At 36.4% G+C, this 17,095-nt stretch overlaps 1 protein-coding gene across 3 annotated transcripts in view; it reads right to left on the minus strand.

Annotated features, from left to right (window-relative positions):
• LOC127990615 (ankyrin-1) overlaps nucleotides 1–17,095 on the minus strand; it is a 135,580-nt gene that overhangs the window by 40,702 nt on the left and 77,783 nt on the right. For 2 of the 3 annotated variants that reach the window (XM_052591509.1, XM_052591513.1), the window contains 18 exons: nucleotides 16,126–16,323; nucleotides 15,924–16,022; nucleotides 13,798–13,896; nucleotides 13,511–13,708; nucleotides 12,503–12,601; nucleotides 12,298–12,396; nucleotides 11,955–12,053; nucleotides 11,787–11,879; nucleotides 11,622–11,694; nucleotides 11,483–11,503; nucleotides 9,780–9,876; nucleotides 9,466–9,544; nucleotides 8,172–8,287; nucleotides 7,855–8,079; nucleotides 7,615–7,769; nucleotides 4,268–4,479; nucleotides 2,577–2,781; nucleotides 102–198 (listed from right to left, as the gene is read on the minus strand). In XM_052591509.1, coding sequence (XP_052447469.1) covers nucleotides 102–198; nucleotides 2,577–2,781; nucleotides 4,268–4,479; nucleotides 7,615–7,769; nucleotides 7,855–8,079; nucleotides 8,172–8,287; nucleotides 9,466–9,544; nucleotides 9,780–9,876; nucleotides 11,483–11,503; nucleotides 11,622–11,694; nucleotides 11,787–11,879; nucleotides 11,955–12,053; nucleotides 12,298–12,396; nucleotides 12,503–12,601; nucleotides 13,511–13,708; nucleotides 13,798–13,896; nucleotides 15,924–16,022; nucleotides 16,126–16,323 — 2,264 coding nt within the window. The remainder of the gene's footprint in view (nucleotides 1–101; nucleotides 199–2,576; nucleotides 2,782–4,267; nucleotides 4,480–7,614; nucleotides 7,770–7,854; nucleotides 8,080–8,171; nucleotides 8,288–9,465; nucleotides 9,545–9,779; nucleotides 9,877–11,482; nucleotides 11,504–11,621; nucleotides 11,695–11,786; nucleotides 11,880–11,954; nucleotides 12,054–12,297; nucleotides 12,397–12,502; nucleotides 12,602–13,510; nucleotides 13,709–13,797; nucleotides 13,897–15,923; nucleotides 16,023–16,125; nucleotides 16,324–17,095) is intronic. The other variant, XM_052591514.1, reaches the window with a different exon arrangement.

Genomic DNA, 17,095 nt, shown 5'->3' on the forward strand with positions numbered 1-17,095 from the left:
ATGATATATACAAAGTTGAATAATAAAACACTGTTGTGAAGACGAAACTCATATTTCATCTTCTGAAATAACCTAACGTGATGTGGAGGTATGGTGCTTACCGGGCAGAGACATTAGTGGTGAAATTGGCACAGTCATTGGCATACAGAAGTTTGGTGGTACCAGTTATATCTTCCCACTGGGCAGGAGCTGTGCCACCTATGACATGTCCAGAAGTGCAGATCAAAATAAATATGCAGTAGACATGTCTTAATCAACATGTATTGCTTACAAACCTAATCCTTGCATAGATTCACTCCTGCATCTTTGTTGAGCAGTGCAACTTCTGTGCCACCCAAAAATATTTTGCTTTTTTTTTTTTCAACATTTTTAACATTTCTATATCTTTCTCGTTTTTAGGCTCTGCTATCTCTTTAAAGGTCAGTAGATTTCTTGCTATTTTTAATATCTTCTGGACAAAAATCTTAGTATCTTCGCATCAAAAGCCGCAGGCAAAAATGCCTGACTGCTTATCAAAGTAGCAGCACACTCTCTTCAACAAGCTGTCATTCATCTCTAAAAATGATTGTTTTATACACCACCACCTCACTATTTACTAGTCCAGTTATGAATGGCTTCCTTAGTTGTGCACATTAAACATGGATATATATAGAAATTTGCCCCATCAGTATTTTTGTCTTTTCCAGTAAAAACCTCTAAACACCCTTACAATTAGATAATGGAGAAGCAAAATTGTCATGCATTTGCAGTATTATTTATATACTATTATAGCATTTCTTTATTTTAGCTTTTCATTTTTATGTAGTTTTGTTATGTGCTTAGTAATTTGTTGTTGTACTTTAACATTCGGTCAATTTTTGTAGTTCTCATTTCAAGTTTTTTCAGCATTATTCCAATTGTTTTAGTTAACAACAACATTTATTTGCAATTGCATGAATCTGACAGGAGAAAAAAAAAATTGTCACAGTTCTTTTTTTTGTGTTTTCGTTTAGTTTTTGTCTTTATGCCCAATTTAAGTTTGATCAAGGCTGCATCCGAAAACATCGCTGCAATATCAGGCAGTGACTTTGCAGGCAGCGTTTTTGCACGAAAGCACCTCATGAAACAGATTTCGGACAGGCTTCTGAGGCAGAGTAATGGTTTAATGATCTACAGCAAAATACAGTATAGAGAGCTTTGGTAATAACTAATTAGATATTTAATTACTGCAATATTAATTTCTCGGTTAGAAATGACATCAAAAGTGGAAAAAGTTGATCAAAAATGTACATTTACACACAAACTGACCACTGACCGCAACTTTCAGACGCCATATTTATTTTTTGGCTTAACTGTCACAGAATGGAGCGCACAGGATTGTGGGATATCAAAGGCAGCAAAGAATACATCTATGCTGCCTTCAAAAACCGGCCAGATGAAGGCATCTCAGGATACAGGAAGTGAAGCTAACATTGAATTCAGACATGACTTGATGCATTCCTACCTTGGAACGCTTCCTCTGAAGGCATCATTTTTCAGTTTTTGGATGCAGCCCTAAGGCGTTTCTCAATGTCAAGGATGCTTCCTTGGTAGGACTGATCCTTCCAAGTCACTTCCTTCAGAGGCTAGGTGAGACTCCTCTTTAGCATTCGGAGAACACGTGAATGGAACAGGCTAGCAAGTGCACGTAATTGCGTCATTACGTCAGTGAAAAGGTCCGTTTGAATAACGCTGTGAATGGTATCATTAAATTAGTTTGGACAACTTAACTAGTTATTTATAAAATAAATGCCGTTGACGCAACCAATTGTTAAATGACCGGTCCGGTTCAGTTAACCATTTGTATTTGTATAATTTACAATATCAATAACTTGTACTGGCATTTAAACGTCAAACTTTACTTATATTTACTACAGTTATAACAAATGTTTGGTAACGTAAATAAAAACCGTTAATGCTCCGACTACGTTAATGTTCGACATTTTTTAATTTTTAAACTAAAGTTAGATAGCAAAGCTGCGCGCATAGGATTGTGGGTGATTTGAGAGCGCGAAGGATACACATATGCATCCTTTGCTGTGCATGGGATATTCTTCGAACGAAGGACTCAGTTCTTGGTTGAAATTCCGAGGATCCTCGACATTGGAACAGTCCTTCGACGGATGTCGATGACGTAGCATCCTCGAAATACTGGCTTCCGAGGATCCTTCCTTGACATTGAGAAACACCTCTAGTTTCTGTTTCTCTTGTTGATTAGTTCATTCAGTTCATCTGTGTTTGGTAATCATCTCATTAGTTCCCTCGTTTAGTATCTGTATAAGCTCTCCTTGTTCTGTCCGTTATTAGTTTACATGGAATTGCTTTTGCTCTGCTCTGTTGGATTTATTAAAATATTGTGGATTGAACTGCTCTTTGTTGTGCGATTAACTAGCTTAAGCGAACCGTGACAGAAATATTATCAAATGAGATAAGAAAGCTAAACATGCTTCAAGCAAATTTATCAAGGATTTATCAAATGTATTCAGGATGATTAGATCTCTGTAATAATGATGCAGAAACAAGACTTTGCAATGTAGAAGTGTTTGGCAGATTTTTACCGATGACGCTGCAGAGCAGGCGGAGGCTGGTGGTGTCGCCCTCGCCTGCGTCCCGCGGACTCTCCCTCCAGGAGGGAGGCAGAGGGATCCTCAGGCCGATGGGACGGTGAAACTTGCGCCGACGAGGCTCTACTGTCACCACAGGGCCGAAAGTGGCTTGGTTCCCCAGAAGTTTGGCCACCAGCTCATCAGGGACTGGCTGGGCCTGAGTGCCCAGGATGGAGCGAGAGAAGAGAGCGTAACAAAAGGGTAGAACGCAAAGTAAAAGACAGGGGTGGTGAAAGAGAAGAAGAGGGGATGAGAGTCAGAATAAATAGATTCGGTAGTGTGAGCAAAAGTGTATTCACGTATGAATGTATGACGATGGGATTTCGTTCAGATTTTCACGAGAGAAATCAGGGAAAAGAGTAGACAGAAAAGCTATCAATATACTTGCATTGTCATTGCAATTATTGCACAATGTAATTCAAGACACCAAATTTAGCTCATCAATCAGTCTTATTTATTAATGGAAAAACAGTTACAAACATTATTGAACCAAAGCTGGTGCAAAATGAATTCACTTGTAGTAGAAACTAAAGACACAGACACAACAAAATGACCCTGTATCGCTGTAAAGCTTTTAAAGATCTCTGATTGCGTAATTCAATATAATCATATTCTTATTTGTTTACAATGAATTACCATTTGAAATCATGAGTCAGGTGTGCTATATTACTGATCCCTAAATGTTTAACGACATCAAATTCAAAGTATTCAAAGTGATTTTAAAGAATTATAAATAAAATGTATATTTATAAATCTGTTTAAGTCCAAGTTTGTCAATACATGTAGATGATTAGAATATTAGACCACGTTTCTTAAAGAAGAAAAAGTAAAAATGAAGCAAAACAGAAGAAAAATTATATAACAGATGACATAAATGATTAAACAAACGATGGGTTAAAAACAAGTAAAAAAAAAAAACAGCTTTGGTATGAGCAAGAAAACAGAAATAAACACATGTGTGAGTCCTGAACAATCAAGTTCTAGGTTTTGACATTTAAAATATAAAACATACAAAAAATTGTTATCTAATAAAGTAAAGAAAAAAATTCTAAAGATTTTTTTACAGTAACTCAGTAAGATGTTTTATCTAATGAAAGTTTCCTTTTATAAGGTGCTTTAGATATTTGTAACAGTACAGAAAATTCTAATGAGCTTCAACATCCTTTCGTGTCTTTGATTCTCTTCAACGTACAATTCCATCAATCAAAACCTGCCATTACCCTGATACATTCAAACAAACTTCCATCCATCCTCAACTTTTGCTATGTTTTATTCACTGCAAAGGAAGAAATAAGCTATGTTTTATCTAAGCAGGAAGTAGAAAGATACCATGCCATACTACACCAGACTTCATCATTCATTTTTACCATCATCAACTTCACCCACACAGTTCTAAGCAACTTACAAAATCCCATTCATTCTCATTCCAATGGAACAATGTTAAAATAGTTGATCCCAAAAAGAATTCATTTTGAGTGATGAAAGATGAGATGTTTCATCATGTTCGGTGTCTCATGACCAAACAGGAAAACAATGACAAAAAAAATCTAAAAGCTGTCAGATACATTATGGTAATATGCAGGAGATAAGCTTCCTCCATTTTCCATCACTTCTTCCTCCTCCTCATCATCCTCCCATCTCACCTGCAGTCCGAGACGGACTCGCTTGGTGACGGCAGTCTCAGGAAAACTGGCCTGGACCATGGGCACCAGCTTACTGGCGAGAAAACCCCCTTCTGGGCCAATCAGATCGTTCTCCTGCTGGATACGGGACACCACCGCAAAGTAGAGAGGGAAGTCAGTCGAGATGATGCGCCTGATCCTCTTCTTCCCAAGTTCCTCCTGACTCTCAAGATCTAAAGTGCACAGCCAACAGAGAAAAGATCAAATTATCACAGTTGGCCGGCTACACAGACATCGGAAATACTTTACATTAGACACTGCAAAGCCTGTTAAAGGAATAGTTGACAAAAAAAAAAAAAAGAAAATTTGCTGAAAATGTGCTCACCCCAGGCCATCCAAAATGTAGATGAGCAGTGTTGGGAAAAATTACTTTTTAAAGTAATGCATTACAATTAGAGATGTTCTGATACCCTTTTTCTCTTCCGGATACCGATTCCGATACCTGGGCTCAGGGTATTGGCCGATACCGAGTACTGATCCGATACCTGGGTGTGTATATATAGCTGTATATACTACTAGCCCTGTGTAAATTGCTAGAATTATTTTATGGTGTGCTTCAGATTGATCCCTTAATAAAACATGAACAAATACATGGTGAACTACTGTATTTATTACAGTATTTTTATTATCTGACATGAATTTGACAGTAATATTATTTATTTTCTTAAGCGAAAAATAACTTCAAATGCAGCCAAAAATCTAACACCGCAAACTAAAAAAGGTATTTTAGTTTTACAATATAACTGTATAAAAGAAAGCAACAAATAAGTTTAGGAATATAAAAAAAATTATATATCAACAGTTGCTTAATATATTGTCAATTTACTCACGCTAAACTGAACATTTATTTTGATGGGTTGCCATGAAGATCTTTGAGTGTCTGTGCTTATGATATGACTGTTTCTCAAATGAAACGGTAAATTCTCATGAAGTGACGGTTTATGCGTTTGTGTCCTCACACACGACAGAGATTACAAAACAGCGAGCTCCCGCTCATCTGCGCCCGTCACCCACAGATATGTAGAATATGCAGGAGTAATATTTAGATATTATTTTGCAGTTTAATATTCACAGACACAATATTCGGCTACAGTGTGGAGCCCCGCGCTTAGACTAACACGGACACGACTGAACGCAGCTTCGGGGACCGAATATACTCGGGAGTCGGTAACTTACTACCGGTGCTACAGAGACGCTGGTATCATCACATTTTTAGATTTTCAGCACCGATTTGGTAGTGAAGTGCCAGTACTTGTGGCATCCCTAGTCACCGTTTTACTGTCTGGTTGGTCCAGCCTGAAATACTGCTAAACAGCGGACATACTGCTCACCACTGATCTATAATATAGAAGCGGCTTCACTGTCTGTTGGCAGTTTAGAATGCGATGAGCGATCCAGTCATATATAGATCATTGCTGCTAACGCGTCTTCATTTCTTCTCCGCTGCTCTAAACAGGGGTTGCTTGTGGCAACCATAGACTGTATAAAAACACAGCACAACTGTGCATTCTGAGCAGCGAAGAAGAACCGTGCAGCGGTTAGGCAAAGCTAGCGGTCATAACTAGGTCTTGTTTAAGAAAATGGTATCAGATCGGTATAGGGGTTCATGTACTCGCTGATGCCAATGCCAGAATTTGTTGTGGTATCGGTGATATTTCCGATACTAGTATCGGAATCGGAACAACTCTAATTACAATATTGCATTACTTATAAAAAAAATAACTATTTATGTTACTTAGTTACTTTTTATTGAAAGTAATGTGTTATGTTACTATTGCATTACTTTTTAAATCTGGGCTGGATGTGGTTTTTTGATTTTAATATAAAAAGATCTATTTTTGGAAAATGTAAAAGCCCTTTCACACCCAAAGCCTCAGGCTGAAAGAAATGTAAATTCACATTTGTACAGTAGAATTCAGAAGAAGAAAGTTCAACACTCTTTAGCAATAAAAAAGAAGAAATGTTAGTTTATTTCATTAGTTTGGTTGAATTAGATCATCGAAGTTCAGTAGCAAACTGGTGCTGTGAAATACGAATGCAAAATGGGCTTGAATACAAAGTATATCTGTAGTAAATAACATTTAATTATTGCAGCTTTGAGAGATATTCTTAATTGCTTTTAACTGTTTTTATTAATTTTGAGGAGAACTAAATCAGATTTTTTGTGTTTGTGAATGAGATGAATTAATGCATGTTCACATTTATTCTAGAAATAAAGTAACATCTTACTCCTGATTTCTCTCAACCCTGACACAGGAGAGGTTTCAATCAAAAATTGGGGAAAAAAAAGTAACTGGTGTTACTTATTTGAAAAAGTAACTTGTATATTTTCTTGTAAATTAAAAAGTAATGCGTTACTTTACTAGTTAATTGAAAAAAGTAATCTGATTACTTAATTCGTGTTACTTGTAATTAATTACCCCCAACACTGATGTGTTTGTTCATGGGAACAGATTTAGAGAAATGTAGCAGCATATAACTTGCTCACCAGTGCATCCTCTGCAGTGAATGGGTGCCGTCAGAGAGAGTCATAATGAATTTGTTTCTTACAATCGTGCGGCTTTTGTCTTCACAAGATGTTAACTGATGGACTGGAGTGGATTAATTGTGGATTATTGTGATTCTGACGGCACCCATTCGCTGCAGAGCATCCATTACTGAGCAAGTGACATACTGCTAAATTTCTCCAAATCTGATGAAGAAACATCTCATCTTTATCTTGGATAGCCTGAGGGTGTGCACATTTTCACCAAATTCTCATTCTTGTAATATAAATGAAATAATTTTAATTGGTTAAACTTTATTTTCAGTGTTCCTGTGACAGGGTAATTTTTACGTATGGAGTCATATTAATTAACTACATGTATGAACTGTATGGTTAAAGTGAGGATGAGGGTTTGGTTTAGTTAGTTGCATGTATTTATGCATGAGTTGTTGTTATTACTATAATTAGTATATGTAACATGTAACGTGTAACGATGACACTGTAAAATAAAGACCTGGTTTCACAGTCAGGCCACAGATTAAGCCAGGATTAGGCCATAGTTCAATTAGGATTTAATAATTGTTATTTATTTATAGTACATTGTTTAAATTAATTTAATTTAATCAGATTTTTTGGCATAATGATTCACATTACTGTAGTGTGTTTTTTCCAGTAAAGAGACTCAACAGTTTTTCTTTATTTTGAAACAGGACCTACTTCAAAATCTATAATAGATAAGAAGCTTGTTCTATAGTTCTATAATTCTATAACAGAAATTGTTTCTACAGTGTAACTTGTCAATACAGTAAGAATGAGTACAGACCTTCATCCATGCCATTGAGGATGGTCTCCAGGACCTCGTCACCATAACGATTGCGATGCTCCTTCCAGACCGATCCGTTCTCACTTCTCAAGACCACCAGCTCACGATCTCCCCGACCGAGGGCCGCGAAATGGGGAATCTCCACAATCACAGGCCTTCAGGAGCAATGTGGGTCGGGTCAGTCTGTCATTTAAGTTTGTCAAAAGAAATCGAGTTTTCTAGCAAATCTGGTTTCCTCACCCTAAGAACTGCATGCCTGCTGGACCGAGAGAGATGATACGGCTGGAAAGACCCTCACCCTCCACCAGAGGAGGTGGAGTGGCAAGTTTCTGCGGCTTCACCAGGCGGCAGGTGATGCGTGTCGGAGCGGCACAGGTACGAGGAGGAATGATGACACGCAGGCCATTGTGTCTGCTGCCTCTCATCGAGCCGCCACGAGCATCCACCATGAAGCTCACAAGGAAGCTGCAGAACCAGAAGCACAAAGACCATGCACGATTCATTCGTGATATTTCAATTTCAAGCCAGAATATTTCAGCCAGAGGTAGGAAACTAACCCGGTGTGGATGGGGCTCGCCACCGGACTGACATTGTCTGACGTCTCTGTGGCCGGACTGCTGGGGATCAGCGAATCCTCATCGTAATCCTTGAGCAGAGGAAGAGGAGTGTGCTGCTGTATATACAGAAAACAAAAATATACATATATACACTGTACAGAGCCAACATGTGCAGTTCTTACCTTAAGGAGTTAAGTCAAGTTATCTGATTTGACCCCTAAAATTACTTATATATATATATATATATATATATATATATATATATATAAATGTAAATTTAATAGTAACTTAATTTAATTTACATATGTTAATATGTAATGATAAAGTGTACATCTGCAGTCTATTATTACTCCTATAAGCATTTGTTTTTATAGTTCTTAAAGCTTTTTTTTTAAAATGACAAAACAATAATAAAAATGATAGTAATAGTAAACATATATGCATATGGTTAATAGCCGTTAAAAAGTGTTTTGGCGGCAATATTTTACAATAATGCTTTAATAATCCCATTGTATCTGTTTATACTTTTCTATATACAGTGCAAACTACAGTACCACGGTAAAAGTAATAGTAATAAAAATTATCAAATGTATGGGTATGGTATTACAACTCCAATTTCTGAAAAATGGTGGGACATTTTGTGAAATGCCATAAAATTCAAAATGTGTGATATGATTGTTCTCTTTAACCTCTTTGACTAGAAAAAAAAAAAAAAAAAAATCCAATGTTTTTTACTGGCCAACTTAAAAAAAAAAGTAAAATGAACACATTTAGATTTTGATGGCTGCAACACATTTTTACATTTTCAAACAAATTGTCTATGTGAATATCTGTTAAAATATAATTTATTCCTGTGATGCACAGCTGTATTTTCAGCATCATTCCTCCAGTCTTCAGAGTCACATGATCTTCAGAAATCAGAATAATATGATGATTTACTGCTCAAGAAACATTTCTGATTATTATCAGTGTTGAAAACGGCTGCTGCTTCATAGTTTTGTGGAAACAGTGATGCAGTGATTTCTTTCTTCGGGATTCTTTGATGAATGGAATGTTCAAAAGAACAGCATTTATTCAAAAAGTAACTATTCTGTGAATTTTAAATCGGTCTTGATCAATTTAACGTGTCCTTGCTCAGTAAAACTATATAAAAAATATCTGTGAGCCCAAACTTTAGAAATGTAAAAATGTACGTATATAGGAGTCAAAGACACTTAATATAAAGTAAGTCCTATAACACTACCAGGGTACTTGTTAAAATCACTCAATCACTCGATCGATCGATCACATTTACCTGCTCCATCTCGTGTTCTTTCAGTATGACTGTTTCAGGAGACACACATGGGATTCTTGGAAGAGCAGGGGAATGATTCCTAAAAAACACAAGTTAGAAATAAGTCTGACACAAAGGAGTCTGTAAGTAACAGTTCTGCGGTCCGTCATAATTCATCTCGGTGGCCTTTCCTTAGTTTGGGCTCTACTCTTTTCTCTTCAAACTAGTTTAAAGGACATTTCTTCCACCATCTCTCCTCTACATTATTATACATGTGTCTCTTCTTGTTCAATCTGAATCATCTTCAACAACATCACTGCAACTCTCCCTCGTACTCTAGAACATTCTTGGGGGAAAGGAAATCCTCATCATGGTCCTTTATGTCCTCCATCTTCAAATACCTGGCACCATCGTTCCCCAGCAGCTCCTCGCCTGCCGCGACGAGGGATGAGAAGAGAGAAAAGAGAAGAAGAAGAGTGTTAAACAGGCTGTCGAGAGGAACTGAGCACTGAATGAATACTGGCTGGACGATATGGAAAGGATATCAATGGATTGAGAGCTGCGGAGTGAGTTTAATATGTTATGATGACAGTAACAAAGAAGTACCATGGTACTAACACTGTCCTTTTTGAAGTACCTGAGTACTAAACACCACGGTAATCAATCAGTACCATGGTATAACCATCACTGTACCATGGTACTGCCACAATACTTTTTTTTGAAAGGTAATGGAGTGATGCAATCAGATCACTATTTCCTGTGAATGAGCATGAAGCAAAGGGAAAGATTTGTGATGGACATACTGCAGAAATGTTCTTGTTATTATTTTAAAAATGCCATTCATTTTAATTGTGTCTATTAAGGTCTTTTTATAAATCATCCTCTTGGGAAGTTGTTTGGCAAACAAACACAACATAACTGGTGACGCAGAATTTTTTTTTTTTTTTTTTTTCATCAACACACATGCATAAAAAAAAAAAAATAAAAAAAAAATAAAAAAAATAAAAAAAATAGGTCAAGCAGGCTTTAATGGGAATTTAAAGTACCTACATGTATATATATATGCATATAGATGGTATGTGTGTGTGTGTAGTATAAATAACGCATATACTTTATGGCAAATGCACAGTATATACTCAAACTGTATATACTGAAAGATGAAACTTCAGTTTAGCATTGGATTTGCACGAGGCAGCCAAGTGATGCACATCCTCGAGAGAGTCGATGATGAATATGAAACATTTTCAGGACATAAACACACCTGTAATATCTGTAATTACACCAGGAGCTGAAATACAGTGCTCTCTGATTTTATATGATGCATTGATTCTACAACACACCTTTAAAAAAGGTGAGACACTTTGAACATCACCGATTTTGCAAGTCATAATTCTGAAGAAATTAAGTTCTTAAGTTCTTAATCAGTATTTTTAACTTGTACATTTATTTCATTAACAAAACTGCACAAGAAAACACTTTAAGGGTCTATATCTGTAGTGAAACTTGTTTCTCACAACGTATTGGGTACAGTGGGGACAGAAAAACACATTTCATTTAAGATATTCTCTGTATGTCTTAACGAATCATGCAAGTAACTAGAGTTACCAGACAATAAAACAAACACACTACATATTTAAAATCTTTTCTTTTTTTTTTCTAATATTGATCATGAACCACCTATTTTTGTTCCTGGCAAACTGGAATTTTAATCACACAAGTTTGCAAGTTCACATGTATACCATAGTGCAAGATAACGGTGAGAGAACTTAATCTGTGCCGCTTTAGAACAAAAAACAAAAAAACAAAAGGAAATGTAGCAGGTTAGTGTGAGTATTAAGTGTTTTGCAACAGTTAGATACCTTCAGGAATAAAAGCAGGCTTATCAACGTCAGTGCACACATGCTAATGTCACATCCATCATAATTTCAAAAGTGCACCAGGGAATGACAATGTGTTTGTGTGTGTGTGTGTGTGTGTTTGCAATGAAGTCACTGACAATGGCCGTCACACAAAGAAGAAGAAAGAGGGAAATTCATACCTAATGTTAGCTGTGCAATTCCTAGAAAACCAAGAGCAGGATGCTCTTTAAATGCCCGCTCATGTAAAGAAATGATTCTATATCTTGTTTTTCCAAATGGAAATAAAGCTAAACCTCTAAAACAAAGAGCTGGATTTACCTTCATCTTCAGACACATCCAGGATCTCATCAACTGTCTCCGGGAAACTCATGCGATGTTTTTCAGTGGTGGTCTTACAGGAAAAAGATTATTAGAAGACGTGGCTCCATACATTCAGTCTTCATGTCGTTTATCGCAGTCATAGCATGAGCAGCTGTAACTCACCATTGTAACGGTGTCTTCGGTGACCAGTTTGAGCACATCAATGACTGAGATGTATCCAAGACGCTTTGCGATGGCCAGAGCTGATGTTCCATTCTGTAGGAGACGGAAATGTTCATTTGACAATATTTTAAAACGATGGCAATCAGTTAAAAGAGGCCAGGCTCTTACAGTCGTCATTTCATTCGGCTGGGCGCCGTGTTTCAGGAGAAGTGTCACAATGTCCGTATGGCCCTGCTGAGCAGCCTGATGTAGCGGGGTGTACCCCATCTAATAGTCCCAAAAACAGGACAGATACAGAGTCAGACATCAAATCAACACTTTGCTCCTCACATTTTTCTTCTGAGACAAAGAGTTTCAGATCTTACATAGTCACAGACTGTACACAAATATCAACTAATTGATTCTATTCCTATTCTTAGAATCCAAGGCAGAAGATTTCAGACAAAGATGAAAGTTTGAAAACCGATACCATTTACAAAGCTGATCAAAGCAAAGGTATTATTTCATTTACCCTGGTCTTGCAGTCTACATTGGCCTGTTGCTGTAAGAGGAATTTAACCATCTTGACATTGCCGTAATGACAAGCTACATGGAGCGGAGTGTAACCCATCTGAAGAGAAATCAACAATGGCAGTCATATTCATCATTATCAATTATAATATGACTCATTATGTAGAAAAGCAACACATTGCACTGTGAGAGATGTGAGTCTTCACCCGTGTGGCAGCGTAGACGGACGCCCCGTGTTTCACTAGTATATCAGCAATGCCAACATGCCCCTCCTGAGCCACGAGGTGAAGAGGAGTCAGACCACTCTGAGGACCGACAAGACATCAGGCCATTATATCCACTATTCACCATGTGTGTGTGTGTGTGTGTGTGTGTGTGTGTGTGTGTGTCATATCAGGACACAACTCTGTATAATGACATGGGTATGACACAGGTATTACAAGGAGAGGGTGACTTATGAGGACATAAGCCATGTCCCCATTTTTCTAAACGCTTATAAATCATACAGAATGAGTTTTTTGAGAAAGTAAAAATGCACAAAGTTTCCTGTGAGGGTTAGGGTTAGGTGTAGGGTTGGAGAAGGGACATAGAATATACAGTTTGTACAGAATAAAAACCATTACACCTATGGGATGAACACACTTTTCACAAAAACAAACGTGTGTGTGTGTGTGTGTGTGTGTGTGTATAATGTTGAGAGATAAATGTAAACAGGTAAACATGTTCAGCTTGAAAAGAGGTGCTCTTGCTTGTTCATCTTAACAAATGCCTTAAATGCCTTAACAAATGTAAAAAAAAATAATAATAATAATAAATAAATTATTAAATGTTAACATTAACAAAAATGAACTCTAAACAGATGTTGTTTATTTTTAGTTTGTGGTAAATAATGAACTTTAAGATATTAATGTTAAGAAATGCATGTAAGTGCTGCATATATTGCATAATGCTGTATTAAGATGAATACAAATACACAAATTAACGTTAAAAATACAACCTTACTGTTGTGTATTTTGTATGACATCATTGTAATATCCGCATACTGATGTGTGATGTTCTCACATCTAGTTTTTAAATGAATTTTCTTCGACAGGTGTACAGTATTCAAGGAAAAAGCAGTGAGGAAAAATAGCTCTTTTCATTAGTGAAAATGCTTCTGGAAGAGGGAAAACTTTTTAAAAAAGGATGCAAAAGCTGAAGTGCAGTAATCTAACCTTGTTGCCCAGATTGACATTGGCTTGTTTTGAGATAAGCAGCAGCACCATGTCTGCTTGGCCCTCCTGGGAGGCTAGGTGTAGCGGTGTGACCCCTTGCAATGACTCAGCATTGGCAGAAGCTCCGTGCTGCAGTAAGCTGCTCGCTGCCTCCACCTGGTTCTGTTTGGAAGCAATGTGCAGCGGAGCATAGCCATTCTGTGGAGAACACACAGCAGAGCAATGGGTTAATGCACTTTGTGGATGGAACAACAGTGTGTTGAGCAAGGCGATAAACAGTGTCATACCCGAGCCGTACTGTGTGGTGAGCCTCCTTTACTGAGCAAGAGATTGACCACGTCCAGGTTGTTATGATGGATGGCCACATGCAGCGGAGTGAGTCCAGCCTACAGAGGAGAAGACATCTTACTTCACTGTCATCAGTCATACCAGATGAAACAATACTACAACCCTTGTAAAACATAAGCGTTTGATGGGACTGAATGTGCACTTGTGTTGTACTGTATATTTAAAAAAATGCACTTTTAGGTAATATATTAAATGATATAAAAAAGCAACTTAAGAGTATTTACAGACAGACACTTTCATGACTGGTTATTAACACACTTAAACAGATTTTTGAGGTGAGTTTTAATAATCTTTTGTTGTGCTTTAAAGAAGGACACTTATTTTGACCTGTTGGGTAATATTTAAAATTACAGAAATTTTACTGTAATATGTGATAGCATTTTTTTTTTTTACTGTAGTAGTAATATTACATTAATATTAAATGTAGTAAATTGCAACTCCATTATTATAAATGCATAATTACAAATATTTAATACTAGTATTTTCCAAATATTTTTAATATTTGTATTTTTATATTTTATAATTTATTTAATTAAATGTATTATATATTCTATAAAAATAAAAAATATAGATTATTTATTATGCATTTTTATATTTATTTATATTTTAATATGATATTTGTAATATTTTATATAGAATAATATTTAATATGCACCATAAATATTTGTCAGTACAATCAGAAGTACACTTTAATCACAGTTCAAAGACAATAGAGGTAATTACTAGATTGCACGTAATATAATATTTAACTTTAAAGGGGGGGTGAAATACTATTTCATGCATACTGAGTTTTTTACACTGTTAAAGAGTTGGATTCCCATGCTAAACATGGACAAAGTTTCAAAAATTAAGTTGTACGTTTGAAGGAGTATTTTTGTTCCAAAAAAACCTCTTCCGGTTTGTCACAAGTTTCGGAAAGTTTTTTTCGAGTATGACTCTGTGTGACGTTAGATGGAGCGGAGCACAGCCTGATCAGAGCGAGAGCGTCGCGAAAAGTCACAAAAGAAGTGTGTTTTTGGTTGCCAGGGCAAGACAACCCTGCACAGATTACCAAAAGAGAAACAGCATTAAGGGACCAGTGGATGGAGTTTATTTTTACAGAGCATCAACGGAGTTGTGCAAGTGTTTTTGTTTGTTCCCTGCATTTCGGATTGCACATCGTTTATTTCTTAAGGATAATGCAGTCCCAACGGAAAAGGGTCACGATTGTGTGTTGGAACCACATGCGGTGAGTAAAACTGCTTCAAATATCTCTGTGTTGTTAACTTAGCTATCAGCGTGTAAGCACATCAAGTAAACAACATGCGATGTTGTCATCAAACTGCACTTTCCACATGTAACGTTACAGCTTAAAAAAAAAAAAAAAAAAAAAGACGACATAAAGTGGAACTTAGTCATTTTCCAAAACCGCTAAGCAAATATATACAGTTTCAGTACATACCACATAGAGAAGCCTTTGCTGATGCTTCTCTTGTTAAATTTCAGCCTCTGGATCTGTGTCACAGCTTCCAGACGCTCTCAACGCAAAAGCCTACTGCCGCTCGTGATTCTTTAGCTCCGCCCACACGTCACGCCTCTAGGCGCTCGTGTTTTTCCGGGAAAAATCGGTACTATCTTTCTCTTATAAATATAATAAAAATAAAGACTTTTTGGAGTTATGAAGGATGCAGTACTACTCTATAGGTACTCAAGATTAACAGGATATTGAGTGAAAACGAGCATTTCACCCCCCCTTTAATACATTTTCATTTCAGTGAAATTAACAATGAATTAAGTGTCTTAAAACTACATTCATTTCACTCTTAAGTATTATTTCCATAAGAAGTACTCTTTTAAAAGTATGTTAAAGTGTACTTTTTCACAAGGGTAGTGACTGATCATCTGGACATTTTAAGATGTTGTTTTGAAGCATGTATAGTAATGGGTTACATGTTAAATTGTAATTAGATTGCAGTTGCTGACTTAATTTCAATTAATTGGTTGTGTCTGTTTAATCATATGTCGACACATGGTCTCATCAAACAGAATAACATTCTATAAAAACATAAATACAGCTGATTCATACTTTGCCTGCAGCATTTGGGTTGGCTCCTCTCTCCAAAAGCAGCACTGCTAGATCCACCTTCCCGTATTTGGCTGCTACATGAAGAGGAGTGAAGCCTTTCTGCATGGCACCAATTAAACAGCATTGAGGTTTCAAGAGAGAGATTTATACAGTTAACCATTTGAATACAACAGGCTGGTGATCTTGGTCTTGGTCACCGTACCTTGGTCATTTTGGTGAGCTGGGCGTTCATGTCCAGTAGGATGCTGGCAGTCTGTGTGTGTCCCTCACGGGAGGCGATGTGCAGTGGAGTGTGTCCTGCTGTTGTGGTGGAGTTGGGGTTTGCCTTGTGCTCCAACAGCAGCTTCACCATCTCGTTGTGGCCCATGCGGGCGGCACAGTGTAGCGGCGTCTGGTCATCCTGATGGAGATGAAGGTTGATATCACGCTTTCCATAAGTGATGCTTTTTTAACAAATAACAGTGGCACTGAAACAAATTACACTATTGACCAACTTATATAAAAAACAAACAAAAAAAAAAAAACACTTGATACAGACAAATTTATTTGTTTTTCTAAAATGATATTTCTGAGTTGGCACAAACCCATAAATATCACAATTTAATAGCAATCAAACATTTTATTTCCCCAATGACAAAAACATTGATAAAAAAATAAAATAATTGTTTTTATTATTTTTTATAAAGACCTTATACCATACAGTATTTAATATATTTTCTTTAGACATAAGCCAAAATGTTATTTAATGAAGGTCAGTATAGTAGTTCTTTTGTTTGGCTTCGTACAACTTCATTTGACCATAAACAAAAGCTTATAATTAGCTATAATATGAAATCAGGAAACAAAAAATTTTGTTAATTACAATTTAAAAACAAAACTGTTTGTTTTAATTGTTTATACTCTATAGAGAGTGTTATTTGCTTTTGGACAAACTGAACAAAATAGCTTGCATGGAAACCATGATTTTCCATTATTTTTCGATGCTTTTTAAATAAACCGTCATTCCACTTTTTTCAGTAAACTATTATATTGTTTAAATAACACAGTTTCTTATTATCCTCAGCTAAGCCTCAATTAAAACATTTTTTTAAAAGCATAAAAACCCAAAATACAAAAAAAATTAAACTAAACCAACACAAAATGTAATCAAAGGTCTTTAATATCCCTTATGA

This window comes from Carassius gibelio, chromosome A5 (assembly GCF_023724105.1).
Source record: "Carassius gibelio isolate Cgi1373 ecotype wild population from Czech Republic chromosome A5, carGib1.2-hapl.c, whole genome shotgun sequence".
Lineage (NCBI taxonomy): Eukaryota > Metazoa > Chordata > Actinopteri > Cypriniformes > Cyprinidae > Carassius > Carassius gibelio.